Source organism: Gorilla gorilla, chromosome 8 (genome assembly GCF_029281585.2).
Source record: "Gorilla gorilla gorilla isolate KB3781 chromosome 8, NHGRI_mGorGor1-v2.1_pri, whole genome shotgun sequence".
NCBI lineage: Eukaryota > Metazoa > Chordata > Mammalia > Primates > Hominidae > Gorilla > Gorilla gorilla.
The window spans coordinates 101,084,876-101,104,642 of NC_073232.2; the positions used below are offsets into that span (position 1 = coordinate 101,084,876).

General features: G+C 35.7%; 1 protein-coding gene across 1 annotated transcript; it reads left to right on the plus strand.

The window, feature by feature from the left end:
• Nucleotides 1–265: 265 nt before the first annotated feature.
• On the plus strand, nt 266–19,767 carry LIPN (lipase family member N). The gene is made up of 10 exons (XM_004049745.3): nt 266–352; nt 1,644–1,759; nt 2,370–2,487; nt 4,593–4,791; nt 6,434–6,543; nt 8,925–9,061; nt 10,979–11,125; nt 14,601–14,672; nt 15,220–15,291; nt 18,150–19,767. The coding sequence occupies exons 2-10, from the start codon at nt 1,652–1,654 to the stop codon at nt 18,381–18,383; spliced, it is 1,197 nt and encodes a 398-aa protein (XP_004049793.3). The 5' UTR covers nt 266–352; nt 1,644–1,651; the 3' UTR covers nt 18,384–19,767.

Sequence of the window (19,767 nt, forward strand, 5' to 3'; positions counted from 1 at the left end):
CTACTTCCCTGTTTGACACACTGGTTTGAAAATGTTGCTAAGTCTTCCCAACAATGACAGACACTCAGTGGAAACATGAAGGATTCCGTCAAACTGGTTATTTTGCATCAGGTAGACCACTATTTCCCAACCTACAAGTGCATCATGGCCTTTGGTGTGTCAGGAACACGCCTTGGGTGTGTGTCTCAGTCTAAAGCTTCCTCCTTTTCACAAGCTTCCTGTTTCTCATCTCTCTAGCTTCTAACTGTCACTGTAATCATCTCTTACTCTTCAGCCTGATGTCAAAAGCAAAAGTTCAGAAGTTCCTCATCAATAAGGAGTCCTTGTGAGCAGGTGAAGCTCATCTAACTAGGTAAGATGAAGATCTATCATAACCAGGAGGCAGGTTGGAAGGTGCCAGTTGCATTGGCAGTCAGGTGCAAGAGCTCTGCAGTGAGGCTGCCTGAGCGTCCATCCTAGATCTCTCACCTCTTGGCTCTGTGACCTTGAGCAGGTCTTAAATCTCTCTAAGCCTTTATTTTTTTAATTGATAAAATGAGGATAATAATAGTACCAAAATTATGGAGATTTTTGGAGCTTAAATAACATATGTGAACTATTTAGAGTAATGCCTGCCATAAGGGGACTCAGTAGCTTATTATTAGTTTCATACAATTTGAAAAGTTTCATAATATTTGCAGATATAAGATGATCTTCAACCAGATAGCTAATGTATGCAAAGCTATTTAGCTTCAGAAGTAAACTCTGCCTTTCTAGAAGTTAAATATTACTTTGTTATAGTGAATTATCTGTAATATTTATCTCTTGCTCACTTTTATAAGAAATATAGTGAAACCATTTATTAAGAACTTACACTGCACTAAATGTTATATACGACTTAATCCTCACTATAACCCTATGAGATAGGTTACATTATTGTCCTAATTTTACTAACAAGGAAACCAAGAGACAAAGCTACTAAAACACTTGCCTGAGGTTAGACATCTTCTTCTGTGGTGAGGCTGGACTTCAAATTTAGACCATTTGACTGTAGCACTTATATGATGAGCATGCTGTTTAGTGTTATAGTGTTGGTCTACCTTTGAACAGACATACTTTTAAACCATGGCAAGGAATTGAGACTGCACATTGAAATATGCAAAATTTGCCTTTGGGTGCCACATGAGAAATAGTCACATCACTAGAAACTAATCATAAGCTTTTTTGTTTGGTTAAAGTTTTATTGATCCATTTTTCTTGTTTACTTTGTGGGATACTGGGCTTAACTAGGGGATACCTCCACTTTTTACTTGGCCATGGTATGAAAACCTGTCCTCTGAATCTTTAGATATTTTGGCAAATTGTAGGCAAACAAAGACTTAAAGCAATTCAACCTTGATTAAAATAAGACCAAAAATGCCTCCATACTTGATTAAATTTATTTCATTTTAGGAACTGGATTATAATCAAGACAACTTCTACATGAAAAAATAGATTAATAGTGCTCCAAGTTAGTTCACTGAATTTATCCCTTTTTATACATTATCTGCCTTCGGTGTTATTCAAGTTTTCATTAATCATTAATAATTTCACTAATCATTTTATTTCATTAATCAACATTGATAGATAAAATTAATCTGTGAATATTAAATGTTTTATGCCAGGCATTTCTATGATGTGGCTGCTTTTAACAACAACTTGTTTGATCTGTGGAACTTTAAATGCTGGTGGATTCCTTGATTTGGAAAATGAAGTGAATCCTGAGGTGTGGATGAATACTGTAAGTCATGGAAAACTGTGAAGAACATCAAATAAAGCAGGACTAATGGAGTATGAGGTTACGAAAGGTCCTGTTGTAACAGAAAATCTCTGATAAAACAGATAAAATGTAGATGGTTTTTAACCTCTGCAAGAGTCAAGCTAGTTAGATCTTTGTCTGAAAAACAAATACTGTCCGGTAATGAAAACCAAATTGTGCTATTGTGCTATCTATCTATCTATCTATAGATAGAACCTCCTCTTTTGAATTTATGTTTTAAGAATATCAAGCTATTTGTTGATATACATGATTGCCTTCTATTGATCCATAGTTCTATTACTTTTAAACCAAGAGGGGTCTCAAAAGACAATTGACTTGATAATATAGCTTTGTCAGAAAGAATGGGTCAACGCTAAATTTTCCCCCAACCCCCCAAAATATTAGCCAATAGTAGATATTTTTTAAAATTCTACTTATTTTGTATTAAGACTTTATTTATTAATTTTACAGTTACCTGGTGCTACAAATTTCACATAATTCACCCTAATAAACACACAACAGATGGTTTGTTTTAATTCCTTTTTATATCCTTTGGAGAAGTTCCACTAACGACTGTATTTTTACTGGGCAGAGTGAAATCATCATCTACAATGGCTACCCCAGTGAAGAGTATGAAGTCACCACTGAAGATGGGTACATACTCCTTGTCAACAGAATTCCTTATGGGCGAAGACATGCTAGGAGCACAGGTACAAGATATGTCTCTCCTGAAAAGGGGACTGCATTGACCTCCTGCTTCTCAGGAGGAATTTAATGCTAGATATGCATCAACAGAGTTTATCAAAATTGGTTTGAATTATTGGATTAGTCTTTAAATAGTTAACAGGGAGGCTTACTCTTTGCCTGATAATTCTCTGAAGACAGACAGGAACCTAAAAACACAAACAGCAAGACTGATCTTGCTAACTGCAACCAGAGGTACTTGTTAGGGTGTAAACAGAAAGGCGGAGCCTGCATTTTGTCACCTCATTACTGATTTATCATGTGGAAAATTGCTTTGTCCCAGGAAAATGGATCCTCTCATTGTCAGAAGGAGATTTTCTAGGTTGTATGAAATTGACTCTGGGGAACCCAAGAAGAACCTCTCCTGCTCCCACTAAAATTAAGGGGCCTCCCTCTACAGTATAAAAAACAATCTAGTTAAATGACAACGGCATTTCTGAAAAGTTTTCCAGGACTGAAAACCTTAACATCCACATACACTTTTATCTAAGGGACAGACGGTTTATAGAATGAAAGAGTATGGTGTCAATAAGGCTTGAATTCTAGAATGAGGAGCCAGCCATGCCATGGCAGGGGAATGATACTCCTTAAAAGGGAAAATTTAACTACAAATCCTCTGAAGTAGAAATGATAAGAATAACCAAAATATCTGCAATGGTTCAATAGCAAATAATTTATTGGCAGCTGCTTACCATGTTCATTTTGCATCTTTTCTCCCACCACACATATTAAGGAGCAGCTGAGGTCATGTCTGACATTCTCTGCCTCTTTTATCTCCAGTTTCAGAATGAAAAATGAGAGTGAGATATGAGTAGTTTTACTAGTTAAAATATGAAACACCCAGTTAAATTTGAAGGTCAGATAAACAACAAATAGTTTTTTATAAGTCTCATTTTAAGATAATACTAAAAAGTCATTATTTATTCACTATTATCACTATTTATAAAATTTTGTAGAGCATCCTGGATCTTTTTGCTTACTTTCGTTTTTATTTTTTGCTAAATCTGGCAATCCCAGGCACATGTGTGAAGGAGCTGTGAAATATAAAAGGAGAAAACTTTTATGGGAAAGATTTGGCTTAAGGAGAGATAATTTTGGAAAGATTTAGAATTAAAGATCATTCATTAGATGTAATGTTCTAAATACTTTATATCAGTTAAACCTCTCATCAACAATATGAGATGGGTACCACTAATAGTCACCATTTCACAAATGATGAAATTAAGGCACAACCGGTTATGTTAAGAGGCCTAAAGTCCGCAAATAGCAAGCTGACAGACCAGAATTTAAGCCCAGGCATGCTGGCTCCAGAGCCTGTGCTCTTAGTCATTAAATTATAGTGCCTTACTTGACCTTCCACCCTGGTTCTTTGGATCTCCCTGAATGCTCTCTCTCCCTCAGAAATCTGGAAGTTGGCAGAGGGACACTGAGCTGAGTATACTATTGTAGTTTTTAAATGCTCTCCACTGGACAGAGGATGGGGATTTGAATAGAAATTTGGTGAGGAACTAATCAGTGTCCATTTACACTCACCTCCTCTTCCTCCCTGGAAGAGCTATAGGACTTGAGTAAGCATGATAAATTTCATGTCTTTGTAAACCACACCCAGGAAATTTGTATATACAAATACATAGAGCACAGTAGTTATCAGGACAGACTTTGACATAAAAAGAACTGGATTTGAGTCCCTGCTCTGGCCTTCTTATCTGGGTGGCCCTCTGGGAAAGTTACTTAACTACATAAAGTTTTGTTTCCATATCTACAAAATGAGGGTTCTCAAAATAGCAGCTAGTTTATAGAGTTGTTGCAAGAATTTAGTAAGCTAATACATATAAATACGTCAACATAGCACCAGGTACAAAAATATGTGCTCAACAAACTGAAGTTACCTGATTATAATGCTCTATACTATTGACAAGGGAAAAGTGAAAACAGTTTTTGTTTTACCATGTGTGTATGTGTGTGTGTGTCTGTGATGTTTCCAACATGCTCTATTTACCATAAATTACTCTCACTCTTTCTCTCTCTCTTTCTCTTTCTCCCTCTCTCATCTTACCCTTTCCCCCACCAGGTCCCCGGCCAGTTGTGTATATGCAGCATGCCCTGTTTGCAGACAATGCCTACTGGCTTGAGAATTATGCCAATGGAAGCCTTGGATTCCTTCTAGCAGATGCAGGTTATGACGTATGGATGGGAAACAGTCGGGGAAACACTTGGTCAAGAAGACACAAAACACTCTCAGAGACAGATGAGAAATTCTGGGCCTTTAGGTAAATATTAGCTAAGAAAACTCAAGGGGGAAATTGGAGGCAATTTAAAAAAAAATAACGTGGATGCTATTAATGATTATCTTTGACGCTTGAAGTCATATAGCTCCTTGTAGTTTCTGTTAAGATCTCAAAGGAGGGTAACAGCATGAAGCTCTGATTTTTCACTGATTCTCCCACAGGCAAAGTATGGCATTTCAACAAGATCATTTTTACATCCAATTCTGTGAATTCTATGCATTAAAAGTACATCCAAAGAGACAGCTCAGGAAATTATCATGACCAATGTGCACATTCATTCAGCCAATGTTTACTGAGTGGCTACTGTATGCGTTGTTCTAGGCCCCGAACATTCAAACAGGGAACAGACAAACTCTCTGACCTCACAAAGCTTATGTTCATTTTAGTGATAATTTTACAAGTCATTGCTCCTGGATGGCCAATCAACTGTGTAAAGATGATTTGGACCAGGACCTTATTGATTTAGAGAAACTGTGATTGAGATCGCACATAGTACCATTTTCAGGAAAACTCCAATATTAGATTTTTAAAACCTTGTTAATGGGCAATGAAGAAGAATCTTTTTGATATGTTGTTTCTTTTAATGGAAGAGTTTTCTGCTGTCACCAGAGGACAGGCTGATGCCTGCGATAGACTTTCTTTCTTCAGGCCTAAGCTCCCTGTTGGTTTGTAAACCTGATGCTAGAACAGAGTGCGTATTCCTATTACATTAATAAAACATTCAGTACCCACTGAAAGTTTGAGAATAGTGGAGGAATAGAATAGAATGTTATGGTCTGAGTTCTTGGGCAGGGGCAAGCATCAGGAAATATTGAATCATTAGTCTTTAGGAGGTGTCACAACAATTCTCCTATTTTTGTAAGTCCCAATCTATAGATTTCCTCACATGTTCTTTTAATAAACAGGTTTCTAGCTTATGGAATACCTGATTTGACTAAATGTTATATAGGCCCTTTTGTTCCTCCTGTCTGAAGAACAAAATACTGGTACTATGGAATATTGGTATATATTAAATATATATCTATATATCCATGTGGACAGGAATACTACTACTAACAACATCTTACTGAACACCCACTGGCAGCCAGAGTCGTTTCTTTCATACTATTAAACCCCGTTAGCAGCCCCATAAACCAGGTACTACCCTGTTTATTTCCCAAATGAGAAAACATAGGCTCAGAGCATTTTAGTAATTTCTCAAGAGTTGCAAAGGTCATAAATGGTAGAATCATTATTTACAAAACCCCTGTTTCCAAAGATGGGTATTAAATGGTCCTAAGAATTGTGAAGCCTCATGTGGGAGTCAGAAGTACAAGCACACAAGCCAGATGGGGAAAGGGAGGGCAAAGAAAAGCAAGAGAAGAGAAGGAAGAGGAGGGATCATAAGGTTGAACTTTAAATATCATACACAAGTTTCGAAAGTGTTCCTCTTATAAGGAAGTAAAATGTACATATGCAGAAAAACAAAAAGCTACAATAGGCTACATATAATTGGATAAATAATGAAATACACATTGAATCTAAGTAAACAGCATAGAATCTGTGTGTAAAAAAGTGAGCAAGTGCTCTGAGTTTTAAACTTAAACTTGCAAGTATTTATAAAAGCCCCTGTTTTATTTTGCAGTTTTGATGAAATGGCCAAATATGATCTCCCAGGAATAATAGACTTCATTGTAAATAAAACTGGTCAGGAGAAATTGTATTTCATTGGACATTCACTTGGCACTACAATAGGTATGTTTATGAGGGTCACTGTTAGGTGTGTTTTTGAGGGTCAGTTTTCTCAGAGTCTTACAGGAGTTCACCTTTATGTTGGAATAAAACAACTGTTACTTATAGTGCCCTCAATTCCCTGTCCTCTGCTGGGAATAACCCTAGTGCTCTAAGTAGCTGTGAACCTGCAGTGCACAGACTATATGTAGGGCAAACCTTTCCTGGGTCTCTGGTCACAGCAGCATATTGACTATGGTGATGCAATTTCCCAGGAATAACATGTGTTCCAAATTCAAAGAAATAATTCCACAGAGTAAGTTTCTAGATTCCCTCTGAGCTGAAAAAGTAAAATTCAATGCCATGGAATATGGCTGAAACATAATAAATGTGCATCAATTATCTCTTTCTCACAACCCAAATGGGATTTTTAAAAAATAAAAGGGAAGGGCTTATACCTATATTTAAACAAATTGAAAAGGCATGGTTATATTTGTTTGTGGGTTGGAACACACAAGCTTACTATAATAAATCAATTGAGCTTATCTATTCAGTGTGTGATTTAGTATTTATGAAATAGCAAGTAAATGTAAGCACTATGTAGAAATTTCTAAAGTTTTTTAAGCTGACAACTTACTTCTTAATTTACTTACTTTACTTAATTTACTTTACAATTTACTTTCCAGATATTTTGGAAAGAAATCAATAATCTAGTTCCAAGTAAAAGTTGAAAGGAACCCACACTAATAAAAGCTTTGAATTTGTCATTGAACTTCCACTAAAGTTTCCAATTTTAAGAGAATAAATCACGTGAAAGTGCAATATTTCAGTTTAGGGAAATATTTTCATTATCACCACTATCATCAGTAACAAACATATATTCATTAGTATTTTAGATTGACAGGCACTTTCCAAGCTCAGAACAGGCAGTTAGCATCAGACAGCATATACTAAAAAAGTATCAAAGAACTCATAGGAGATCAAAAATGCCACCAATAGGCAAATAATTACAGTATCTAACACTTATTGAGCATTCGTTATGTGTAGGGTCTTGTGTTCAGGACCTTCCCCACAGTATCTCCCTCTGATCTTCAAAACAACCCGAATGTTATTATCCCCATCTCATAGAAGAAGAAACACAAGTTCAGAACACAGATTCAAACCAGATGTATCTGATTTCACCAATAGGGTGTGTAAGGATTCCGGAGAAATGGTGTAGAGAAGAAGAAATGACTTTAGTTGGTTTTGGAAGGTGGGTAGGACTTAGATATGCTCTTATACTTGATCTGCAAAAAAAAAAAAAAAAAAAAAAAAAAAAAACCATGGAGAATTTGATTATCTGTGCTCTGTGTTTCATTTAGGACATAAATATTTTTAGTGACTGTTGTTTGCATTTTGGACAGAGCAATTTCTATTATGTAAGGAGCACCCACTCTTTGTAGGACATTTAGTAGGTCCCAGCCCATTAAACAGGGCTCTGCAGTCAGCGTGACCCTCAAAAATCTCACCTCGACACATTTCCAAACACCCTCTGGGGAAGTACTATTCCTGATTCAGAGTCTTTTTATCAATTGTTCCGTCAATTATTTCAGTTCTTCTTTTTCTGGCCAAGACAGTTTTAATGTTTCAACAAGTGTTTCAGTACACACACACACACACACACACACACACACACACGCCAGTGGAGGCCCAGGAAGGGACCTCTGGAAACCAAATTATATGGATATTCTCCCTAGCCTACCCAGTGTTGTGCTAATCTCCATCCTCACAGATATACAAAGGGGTGCAGTGCTACTGCTGAAAGAGCAAAGCAAATGGAGATGCCTGGTCCTTACTGGGCCATCGTGGATGCTAGGGAAAGCCCCTCTCTTTTTGGAAACAGGGAAGAGTCTAGAGGGTTGAAAAACACCCAGTAAGACACTGGGAGCAGTGAAATTTCATTCCATAGTGAGAAAGAAAACCTGTTAGAATAACTGGGTGATGCTGCAGAAAGAAATCAATTCACCTCCTGTGACTGATTATTTGCTTCTGGAAGCTCTGTGATTCATTCTGGCATCTCAGAGTTAGGGATGAAATGAGAATGTTGCCAGCATTTACCCCATGCTTGGGAAGTTTACACAGCAGTAGCTACTCCAGCAGCTTAACCATCACCTTTCCCCTGCCAGCTACTCCATTTCCCCCAATCAAGTCAAACTGTCCATAAATAGAATAAAATAAAATTGGAGACTTGAGAGCAGAGAAGACTGAAGGCAGATTATCTTTATCGAATAACTCAGAAGACTTCCAATTCATGCCCAGTATGATCACGATAGAAGGAAAAAATGACTAAGCAGAGCCCCAATTTTGTTAGAAACATTGCGTAAGTATTTATTTTTACAAGATTGTCTTGTCTCCTGTTCTCTCAGGGTTTGTAGCCTTTTCAACCATGCCTGAACTGGCACAAAGAATCAAAATGAATTTTGCCTTGGGTCCTACGATCTCATTCAAATATCCCACGGGCATTTTTACCAGGTTTTTTCTACTTCCAAATTCCATAATCAAGGTAGGCTCCTTTCAACAAAATGTACCTGAGGATCTCATTTTGGATCATAAATCCTTATTATTTTCAAATCTACTGTAAAGTAAAAGTAGGAAATTTAGATAAAATCTATAGAACTTAGACTCTGTGGGTATGTGCTTGTGTATGTGTGTCCCGGCGTGTGCGCATGTCTGTGCCATAGTATCTGCAGGTTCTGTAATACAATTTACTATACAAGGTCATCAGCAGAGCTGAGTATATGTCAGAATTTCTAGCTGAGCTGAGTGCTATATGACAACAAGGATTTTTCTTGTTTTCCCAAGTGTTTTTTGTTCCATTTAGTCAGGTAGGTCAATGAATTCACATTGCCCAAATGAAAGACACTTCAAGTTACCCATAATCACTGATGTGTCCAATTTTGACATTAGAAAAACCTGATTAATATATTCCTTCCAATACGGAAACTTGCCCTAATTACTAAAGCTAAGATTCCAAAGCCTAAATGTATTACAGCTCAAGTATTAATTCAAATATTTATTGGTTATTTTTCAGGAGTTGAAAAAGTCATTTAGTTGCCAATTGTGGATTTGGGATTTTATCTATTAAAGGGTTGTTTTTTTTTTTCTCTTTGCTTTTGTTTCTCTACAAAGGTCATTGCCACAATGAACACAGCATTTAATCAAATTCCAGATTGGTCTTTGAACTTGGGATGACGGATAAAATGGATTTGGGCCAAAATTGAAGTCAAGGAGACCAGTTAGAATATCAAAATAATTCATATATAAGAAAATGAGACGTTGGTTTGGGGTAGAGTGGTAGGAATGAAAAAAATTATTTGTGAGCTAACACAAGGAAGAATTTCCATAGGGCCTAATAATAGTTAGGTCTGATAATACTATGGTCTGATAATAGTTTTATTGTATTGTTTACTGAGAGCACAAATAATGTAACTTCCTTATTCAAGAGGTTTTCTAGTTTATTTAAAAATGTGTTGACATCAGTTAGGTTTTAATGTTTTCTATATTTGGACAGCGTGAGCAAACTAATTTGTTAAATTAAATTCAGAGAGAGATACATCTATCTGTAAATACATATATGCGTTGTTTGTGTTGCTCTTCCTACATAGGTCAGCTATAAGGCAAACAATGTTCCTGGGTTATCTCAGTTTCACATTTCCCACTGTCAATATTCCTGCTACTTTTAAGTCCCATATCCTGCTCTTTTCTTCCGTCAGTTTCCCCCAGAAGCTCCAAGACCCCACCAGGAATCCCCATGCAAGTTTACTTTCCCAACTCCTGGAAGTTTCAATTGTGCTGCCTTTGTGACATTATCATATCTTTTCTGTTCAATGGTTCCTTCTCTTTGGCTCACTGTTCTCTACTTTTCAGCCTGAGAGCTGGCTAATGTGGGACAGTACTCGAATGCAGTGTGCACATGGGTAACATGGAAAACCCCGATTTTCCCTTATATTCAAGGTATTATTTGACCTTAAGAAAAACTGTTTTACATTTCATACCAATTAATGAGAAAAAAATATTGGCAAGCACTGACTGGGCAGAATACAGGGAAGCTTCACTATGGAGAAGTGAATTTGGGATTGAGGGCCTTTATTGCAATCTCCTTGTAAATAATATCTGATACTCTTCCTCATCTGGAGATACATTCCTAAGTAACTTTTCCTGAATAATTTGGTCTCCTTGACTGAATCAGTAAGTACAAATAGATCCCCAAGCATGGCTCTTTCCTAGAATGAAGGAAATGTCAAGAAGTCTGAAGATGATTCTTGAATTTTGGTTTTTTGCTATTGCTATTTGGGCTTGTTGTCCTTGTTGTTGCTATTGAGTTGAGCTCCTTATATATTCTGGTTACTAATCCCTTGTAATATGGATAGTCTGCAAATATTTTATCTCATTCAAAGATAATTATTATTTACTTTCATAGGCTGTTTTTGGTACCAAAGGTTTCTTTTTAGAAGATAAGAAAACGAAGATAGCTTCTACCAAAATCTGCAACAATAAGATACTCTGGTTGATATGTAGCGAATTTATGTCCTTATGGGCTGGATCCAACAAGAAAAATATGAATCAGGTATGCATGATAATTATAGGGCCATTTGATACCTTAAGAAATTCCAGCTTTCCTTTGACTCATTTTGGTATCTCTATTTACTGTATAAATTCATATGGTATTCCAAACCCTTAAAGACAGACTTTTTTTTGCTTTTAAAAATGTTTATGGGTATATAATAGTTGTACATATTTATGAGATACATATATTTTGATATAAGCATACAATGTGTAATGACCAAATCAGGGTAATTGGGATATCCATCACCTCAAGCATTTATCATTTCTTTTTGTTAGAGACATTCTAATTTGACTCTTCTAGTTATTTTGAAATATACAATGAATTATTGTTAACTATAGTCATCCTATTGTGCATGCTAGACTTTAGTCCTTCTAACGGTATTTTGGTACCTATTAACCAATGCCTCTTTATCCTTCCCCCACCCCTACTACCTTTCCCAGCTTCTGGTAACCATCATTCTTCTCACTATCTCTATAAGGTCAGTTTTTTTTTAAACTCCCCTATATGAGCGAGAACATGCAGTATTTGTCTTTTTGTGCCTGGCTTATTTCACTTAATGTAATGTTCTCCAGTTTTATCCACATTATTGCAAATGACATGATTTCATTCTTCTTATGGCTGTCTATATGTACCACATTTTATTTATCCGCTCATCTGTTGATGGACACTTAGGCTGATTTCATATCTTGGTCATTGTGAATAGTGCTGTACTAAACATGGGGGTGCAGATGTCTCTTCCATGGGTTGATTTCCTTTTTTTTTTTGAATATAGACCTAGCACTGGAATTGCTGGATCATATGGTAGTTCTACTTTTAGTTTTTTGAGGATCCCTCATACTCTTCCCCATAGTGCCTGTACTAATTTACACTCCTACCAACAGTCTGTGCAAGAGTTCTCTTTTCTCTGCATTCTTGTCAGCATCCATTATTGCCTATCTTTTTGATAAAAGCTATTTTAACTGGAGTGAGATAGTACTTCATTGTAGTTTTAGTTTGCATTTCTCTAATGATTAGTAATGTTGAACATTGTTTTTAATGTACCTCTTGGCTATTTGTATGTCTTCTTTTGAGAAATGTCTACTCAGATCTTTTGTCCATTTTTAAATCAGATTTTTTTTTTTTGCAATTGAGTTATATGACCTCTTTATATATTCTGGTTACTAATCCCTTGTCAGATGGGTAGTTTACAAATATTTTCTCTCATTCAACAGGTTCTTAGTTCACTTTGTTGATGGTTTCCTTTGCTTTGCAGAAGCTTTTTAGCTTGACGTAATCTAATTTGTTCATGTTTGCTTTGGTTGCCTGTGCATTTGAGGGCTTACCTCAAATTGGCCCAGACCAACGTCCCAGAGTGCTTCTGTAATGTTTGTTTTTTAGTAGTTTCATAGTTTTAGGTCTTAAATGTGTCTTTAATCCATTTTTATTTTGTTTTTGTATCTGGCAAGAGATAGAGATCTAATTTCATTCTTCTGCATATGGATATCTAGTTTTCCCAGCATCATTTCTTGTGGAAATTGTCCTTTGTCCAATGTATGTTCTTGATGCCTTTGTTGAAAATTAGTTGACTATAAATGTGTGGATTTATTTGTGCGTTCTTTATTCTGTTCCATTGGTCTATGTGTCTGTTTTTATGCCAGTATCATGCAGTTTTGATTATTACAGGTTTGTAGTATAATTTGAAGTCAGGTCATGTGATGCCTCCAGCTTTGTTATTTTTTCTCAGAATCTTATATTTAGAAAAACCTAAAGACTCCAACAAAAAACCTGCTAGAATTGATAAACAAATTCATTAAATTTGCAGGATACAAAATCAACATACAAAATTCAGCAGCATTTCAATATGCCAAGAGCAAATAATCTTAAAAAAAAGAAAGAAAAAAAAACAAGAAATAATCCCATTTATAATAGCTACAAATAAAATAAAACACCTAGGAATAAACCATACCAAAGAAGTGAAAGATTTCTACAATGAAAACTATAAAACACTGATGAAAGAAATTGAAAATGACATTAAAAAATGGAAAGGTATTCCATGTTCATGAATTGCAAGAATCAATATTGTTAAAATGTCCATACGATCCAAAACAATCTACAGATTCAATGCAATCCCTATCAAAATGCCAATGACATTCTTCATTGAAATAAAAAAAAAGCCTAAAATTTAAGTGGAACCATGAAGATAGATGTCTGCTATACATAGAAGATTAAGTACTCAACAAACCTTGAATATGAAGACTGGGGAAGTGAATAGGCAACTTCACTCTTCTATTCCCTGGTGAAATTTAGGAGAATGGATGTTTTATAATGGGTAGCAGTTTCTTACATGTTCTCAATCAGCCATAATTTACTACAGTCAATTTGAATTTATTGCATTTGAATATATTGGATTAAAAATAAAATCCTAAAAAAGGAGAGAAGCACATATAAACCTGCATCTTATTTCACATGTTCCTTTCTTTGTGGGTGACTTTTGTTTTGAAATAAAACCTGCAAAATAACAGGACAGGGTGGAAGGGAGATGGGATCCCCTCTTTATGAAGAAGCAGCAGTCCTGTTTTATCACCTCTTCATTTTCTGTTATTGAGAATTCAAGAAGAAGGAGGAGGAAGAGTTCACATCCACAGACTGGTGTGGTTGAATAGTTGTCTCTACTGTATTCCAAATAGCAGCCAATGAGGCTGTTACAGTGAAGCCAGTCCCAAGATAATTGTTCTGTACTCCTATTCTCTAAGAAGCTAAATTGTGTTAGACTGAAACCCATAAGGAACCATTGTTCAAAGTTGGCTTGTTCAAAGGTAAAGATTTTTAATAGTTTCTCTTAATTAGATTATTTTCTAAGACATAGAATTATGATTACTATTTTATCTCTATAATTTTCATCTCTATAATGTTTACAAATACTGAAATGACCTTTGGAAAAAATTGGCTTTTAGCTTTACTTTTGCAATATTTTATTTTATCCCCATAAAAGCCTAGGAAATTGGTACTATGACTTTTAGTATGTTCATTTAATAGATGAAAACACAGAAACTCAAAGATGTTAAATATGGTGGCCAAGTTCACAAAGCTGATCATTAACAACAACAGGGCCTGAACTCCTGGTTTTCTGATTTAATCTGTGACAGTACACCTGGGTGCGCATGCACGCATCACCCCCACACTTGCACATAGAACCTTTCCTAGTTGGCTTTGCTCCATGATGACCATTACTGTTCCTTCTACCTCAAAATAAGCAAATTATCCTACAGATTCAGAGCTGGTGCAGGTGTGCTGTCAAGCAGCCCATTCCATTAGTCAGCTTGTCGTTCACTCACATTAAAGTATTGACCTAAATGGTATATTTATCTAGATAATTCTACCTTGTTATTTTCAAAGCCCCAGTCTTGTTTGCTAATTCTGTGCATCATTTTTCTCTGATTCTGAAAGGCAAAATTTTGTTGGGCAATTGCTGTAATATGAGTTTTATCTCCTTTAGAGTCGAATGGATGTGTATATGTCACATGCTCCCACTGGTTCATCAGTACAGAACATTCTGCATATAAAACAGGTAGAGTCTTAGTCATGGAAAACCATTCCAATCCTTATTTTCAATATATTTAAAAAGACAGAATTGACCCTGTTAACAGGCCTACCCTAAGAATCTTAAGAGCTTGCTTCCAGTTTGTCCTTGCTGACTTCTGTATGCCTTGATTTCCCTGGAATTTAAGAGAAAGGATGTTATGGTACAGACCAAGTAGATGACATAAATGAACACCACCTTAAATCAGAGTTTTAAAAATAGGCCCTGAACTGAAGCAAGAGGTAAACTAGGGAAGCCTCAGGAGAACTGAGACTTCTCCAGAGAGAAGTATCTGGGATTTAACTTCTTTCTAATGAGGCTTGGTTTTCCATGAACTTTTCCTTTAAACCAAGGGGGGTATTGCTCGTCTTTCTGTTGAGCCCTATTTGTCATAATTGTAAAATGGGTATTTACGTCCTTCTGGTGATCTAGGAGCCCTATTTTCATCCTAGCATACAGTATTTTTCTAAAATTTGCTGTTAGCTTTCATGATTCTTACCCTAACTATTCTTTTTCTAAAAAACATTTGTTTCAGCTTTACCAATCTGATGAATTCAGAGCTTATGACTGGGGAAATGAAGCTGATAATATGAAACATTACAATCAGGTGAGCTACTTACAGTAACCCCAGCATGCTGATTTTGATAAATTATAATAAAAAATTATTTGAGGGTGAAAAGACTCCTACCTGTCATTTGGTGGCATTTATACTGATAGAACCTTTTTTTAAAAAAAAAATTTTAATTTTAATTTTAATTTATTTCAGAAAATTTATAAATTAAAGAAGCATATACAAAGGAACTTACATCATATGTAATCCTTCCATCCAGAAATAACTAGATGTACTAACATTTTGGTGTATTTATTCCAATTTTCTCAGTATTATATTGCTTTTAGACAACTTTTAATCTTTCTATTTTACTTAAGCTATAGTAAGAGATAACTAATATAACTGAGGGATTTTTAAATGCATTTTTAATGGCTACATAATAGAAATTATTTCATAAAAATCTTTACAGCATAAATGAATATACACTTTTTAATACCAACAGAAAAATTAGAATTCCATATGAAAGTTGAATAAGTATTACCCAACATTGAAGACTTGGGTCATAAGGCATCTTTCTCCATATAGCTTTATGACATAAAAATCTGTAGCCTTGTTTAGCACTGTACTTTTAATTAATCCTGTCACCAGTTTTCTGTTCTCATAGCCAGGGGCTTGGCTTATAAGTATGAACTAACCAAATTAAATTAAATTGTTTTAAGTATTTTCCCAGGCTATCATATTTTAAGCTACTTACTGGTGCAACTATAGATCGATTATTAATAAGTTGTTTCTGAGGATCAAAACAATCAGACTAATCAGTTTCTCAATAATGAATTGGCCTGTTAGAGGAATAATTCTACTAATCCTTAAAACCACTACAAGAGATAGACCACGTATATTTTATTTATTTTTAAAAATAAGTTTAAGATGTGATTTACATACAAGAACATTACTAATTTTGTGTATCCCATTTAATAAGTTTTGACAAATATATTTATTTGTGTAACCACACCACAATCTAAATATAGGACGTTTCTATCACCACTAAAAGTTTTTTTCCTGCTCCTGAGACTATTTATAGACACAAATGCATGTATTTGCAAATGCTTAGAAAAGGTCTAGAAAAAAAAAGCAGTAAATGTTAAAGTGGTTATCTTCAGAGAGAAGAAAGAAGAAAAGAAGTGGATGGACATGAAACAGTAAAGGACTCTCATTTTGGACTTTACATATGTCTGTTTTCTTCCATTATTTTGAATAAACATGCTATATTTATAAATTGTTTACATTTACAAGAAAATAAAACAAAATAAACACACACACTCAAGATCATTATGGTCAAGTACTAAAGTATGTGAGAGTGTTAATGTCCTTAGAATTTGTCCACAGTTAGCTGGTCCTACTCTGCTCCAAGCCAGTCCTATTTTGTGAATTAATCTCATTTGATGCCAATTTTTATTACATTCTCTCCAAAAAACTAGTCTCAACAGTTTGCCCACTCCTCAAGTTCACAGCATTATCTCTGCTATATCTATATTTTACTGAGTATAAGAGAATTAACCCATGTAAGCTCCATGAGGGTAGGGATTTCTCATCATTTTGTTCACCAGTGTTTTCTCATCTGGAAGAGTCATAACAATTACTGGGCTCCCAATATCTATGTGTTGCATTAATGAAACTTCTTAACTTTAATCTACCTCAAAATGTCTCTATCTTCTTGATTCTCTCCTTCCTTTCTCTATCAGAAAATGATGGTCCTCTTATTTTCCAAGTTATTCCGGTCCTGTGTCCTTGATCCCATCTCTTCTCACTTCCCCTTCCTTTCTGGCTCCATTCTCCTGTCCATTATGAAAAACAAGCAAGACCATCAATTCTATCAAGTTATCATTACGTCACTCTGTTCTTATCAACATATTTTTAGTATTGAAGAGGGCTTATTCTACTTACTCCTGAACCTTGTACAATGTAGTTTAGGTCTTCATCTTTTTATCATAGCTACCTTATTTAAAGTCACCCGTGGCTTTTAATTGCCAAATTCAATGGCCTATCTTCATCTTCACCTTTTGAAATGTGTTATGTTCGTTACCACAGTCTCCTTGCAACTCAGTCCCCTGACTTGGACTTCCATAACACAATGATTTCTGATTTTCCTTCTGTTTGTGATTGTTCCTTTTGTCCCAGGCACTGACTACTCCACCTTCCACCTCTCTGAAAACATTAGCATTCCCCAAGCATTCTTCAAAACTCTCTTTCTTCCTTGGAGAAGTCAGCATAGCTTTAATTTGGACCATTTCTATGGCTTATCTAGATTTTTTCAGGACTTGCCTTCAACCTATTCTTTCTGTAGGTGATTCCATTAACTGTTGCCCATATGGTAGTCCGAAGACAGACCTCCGAGAAATGACCCTTGACTCCAAAACTTCCGCAATATGTCCAAATTTCCTAGCCTGACATTCAGACCTTGATTATCTGCCTCCAAGCTTATATCCTATCATATTCCTTTATATATTCTGTTCTCCAGGTACATTGGGAAGCTTGCCATTCCTGATCATAGCCTACAAACTCTTCCTGCCTCCCACTCACCCTCATCTCTGCTGTCAAAATGCAACCTTCCCTCAAGAGTCATTTCACAGGACCCCTCTTTCTATGAAGCCCTCAGGTGGAAATAATTTTTTGCCTTTATTTCCATTTTATTTTGGGAGTGTTTATGGCATTTAACATACCTTACTTTGTATACATATATTTGCCTTGCTCCCTCTTTTGCAAATTTCTTGAAGGTAGAGACCATTGTATGTTTTCTTCATATGTTGCTGGTGCCTAACAGAACTATGGCCATTGTCCACATTCATTTAGCAGCCTTTGTAGTTATTGCTTTGAGGAGCTTCCTCTCATGAATGCCCTTGCTTTCTCTCCCACAGAGTCATCCCCCTATATATGACCTGACTGCCATGAAAGTGCCTACTGCTATTTGGGCTGGTGGACATGATGTCCTCATAACACCCCAGGATGTGGCCAGGATACTCCCTCAAATCAAGAGCCTTCATTACTTTAAGCTATTGCCAGATTGGAACCACTTTGATTTTGTCTGGGGCCTCGATGCCCCTCAACGGATGTACAGTGAAATCATAGCTTTAATGAAGGCATATTCCTAAATGCAATGCATTTACTTTTCAATTAAAAGTTGCTTCCAAGCCCATAAGGGACTTTAGAAAAAATAGTACCCAACAATGAGGTTGTCCCCCAGCACCCTGGGGGAGATGCACAATGGAGTCTGTTTTCCAAGTCAATTGTGTTAGTGTTATTTATGTTTAGAGACATCTTTGCATGGGACCATCTACAGGTCCTTATAAACAATGAGGTAGATTAGGAAAAAAGATAAATAAGTTGCTACTCTATCTGGTATTTAAGTCTAATTAAATTGTAATTTTTAGGGCATACCATGAAGTATAGAAATGTCTGAAGCTTCAAAGGAACAGTGAAATTCCTTTAAGGTCCTACATGGAAACCTCTGTTGTCATTTTATTTATATGGATTGCTATGGCAATGGACAGAGTGTGGGATTAGGAGGAGGGCCTGTAACTTCTTTATAAAAGTTTCTTAGCTATCCTGAAGATGTATAGACATTTTTACTTTTTTAGGTATTTTCAACATCAGAAATTCAAAAAAGTCCCCAAAGATTCTTCCAGAGAAGCACTCTTTTCTTACAATCTTATCCCTGGCTATCTGCGTGAACGGAATCTTGAACCCATAATAGGATACATGTATAAAATCTTCCTTATTAAAGCAGAAATAAATTGTACAGCATCAATATCATTTTATAATCATAGGGAGGCTTCTTTGTTTAGCATGTAATGCCCCCTTTACAGGCTTTTTGTTCTTTGAGGGGTTTGAACATTCCATGAAAAACTGACAGATAGGAAACTGACAATAAAAGATTAAGCTAAAGATGGAAGCAGAAAGTACTAGGCTAGATAGTCTCTAAACATTAAGTATTTTCTTCCTCCATCTTAAAAGCAATGAGAAGCCACCAAAATATTTTACCTAATGGAAACCTGATTGCCGTATTTTTGTAATGATCACTTTGGCTGCTACATAGAAAATGGATTAGAAGATGCCAACAAAAGATTCTGAGCAAGTTTGTAAATCTGATCAAGTGTTCTGATGCAGGCCGATATCCTTCTGTGCTAAGAGAGATGATCCTTGGAAAATCCAGAGCCAGCTCCATAATACTTTCCTGCTCTGCTGGCAAATCCACAAGCTGCTGGCCCCTGGAGCCATTCTTCTCTCAAAACTAGCATTCATCAATTTAATGTATATGTATTGATGGGGAATAATGGTCACTATGAAAATCATGTGATAATATGGAAAAATACCCATGATATAATGTTATGTGAAGAGAAGAAAATGAAACTGGTAGAACTATGTGATTGCAAATATATACAAATATTAAAACAATTATATGACTTTATAAAATATTTGTATATAATGAAAACTGAAGCAATATAAAAAATAAAATTAGTTGTGTCAGGGTAGTAA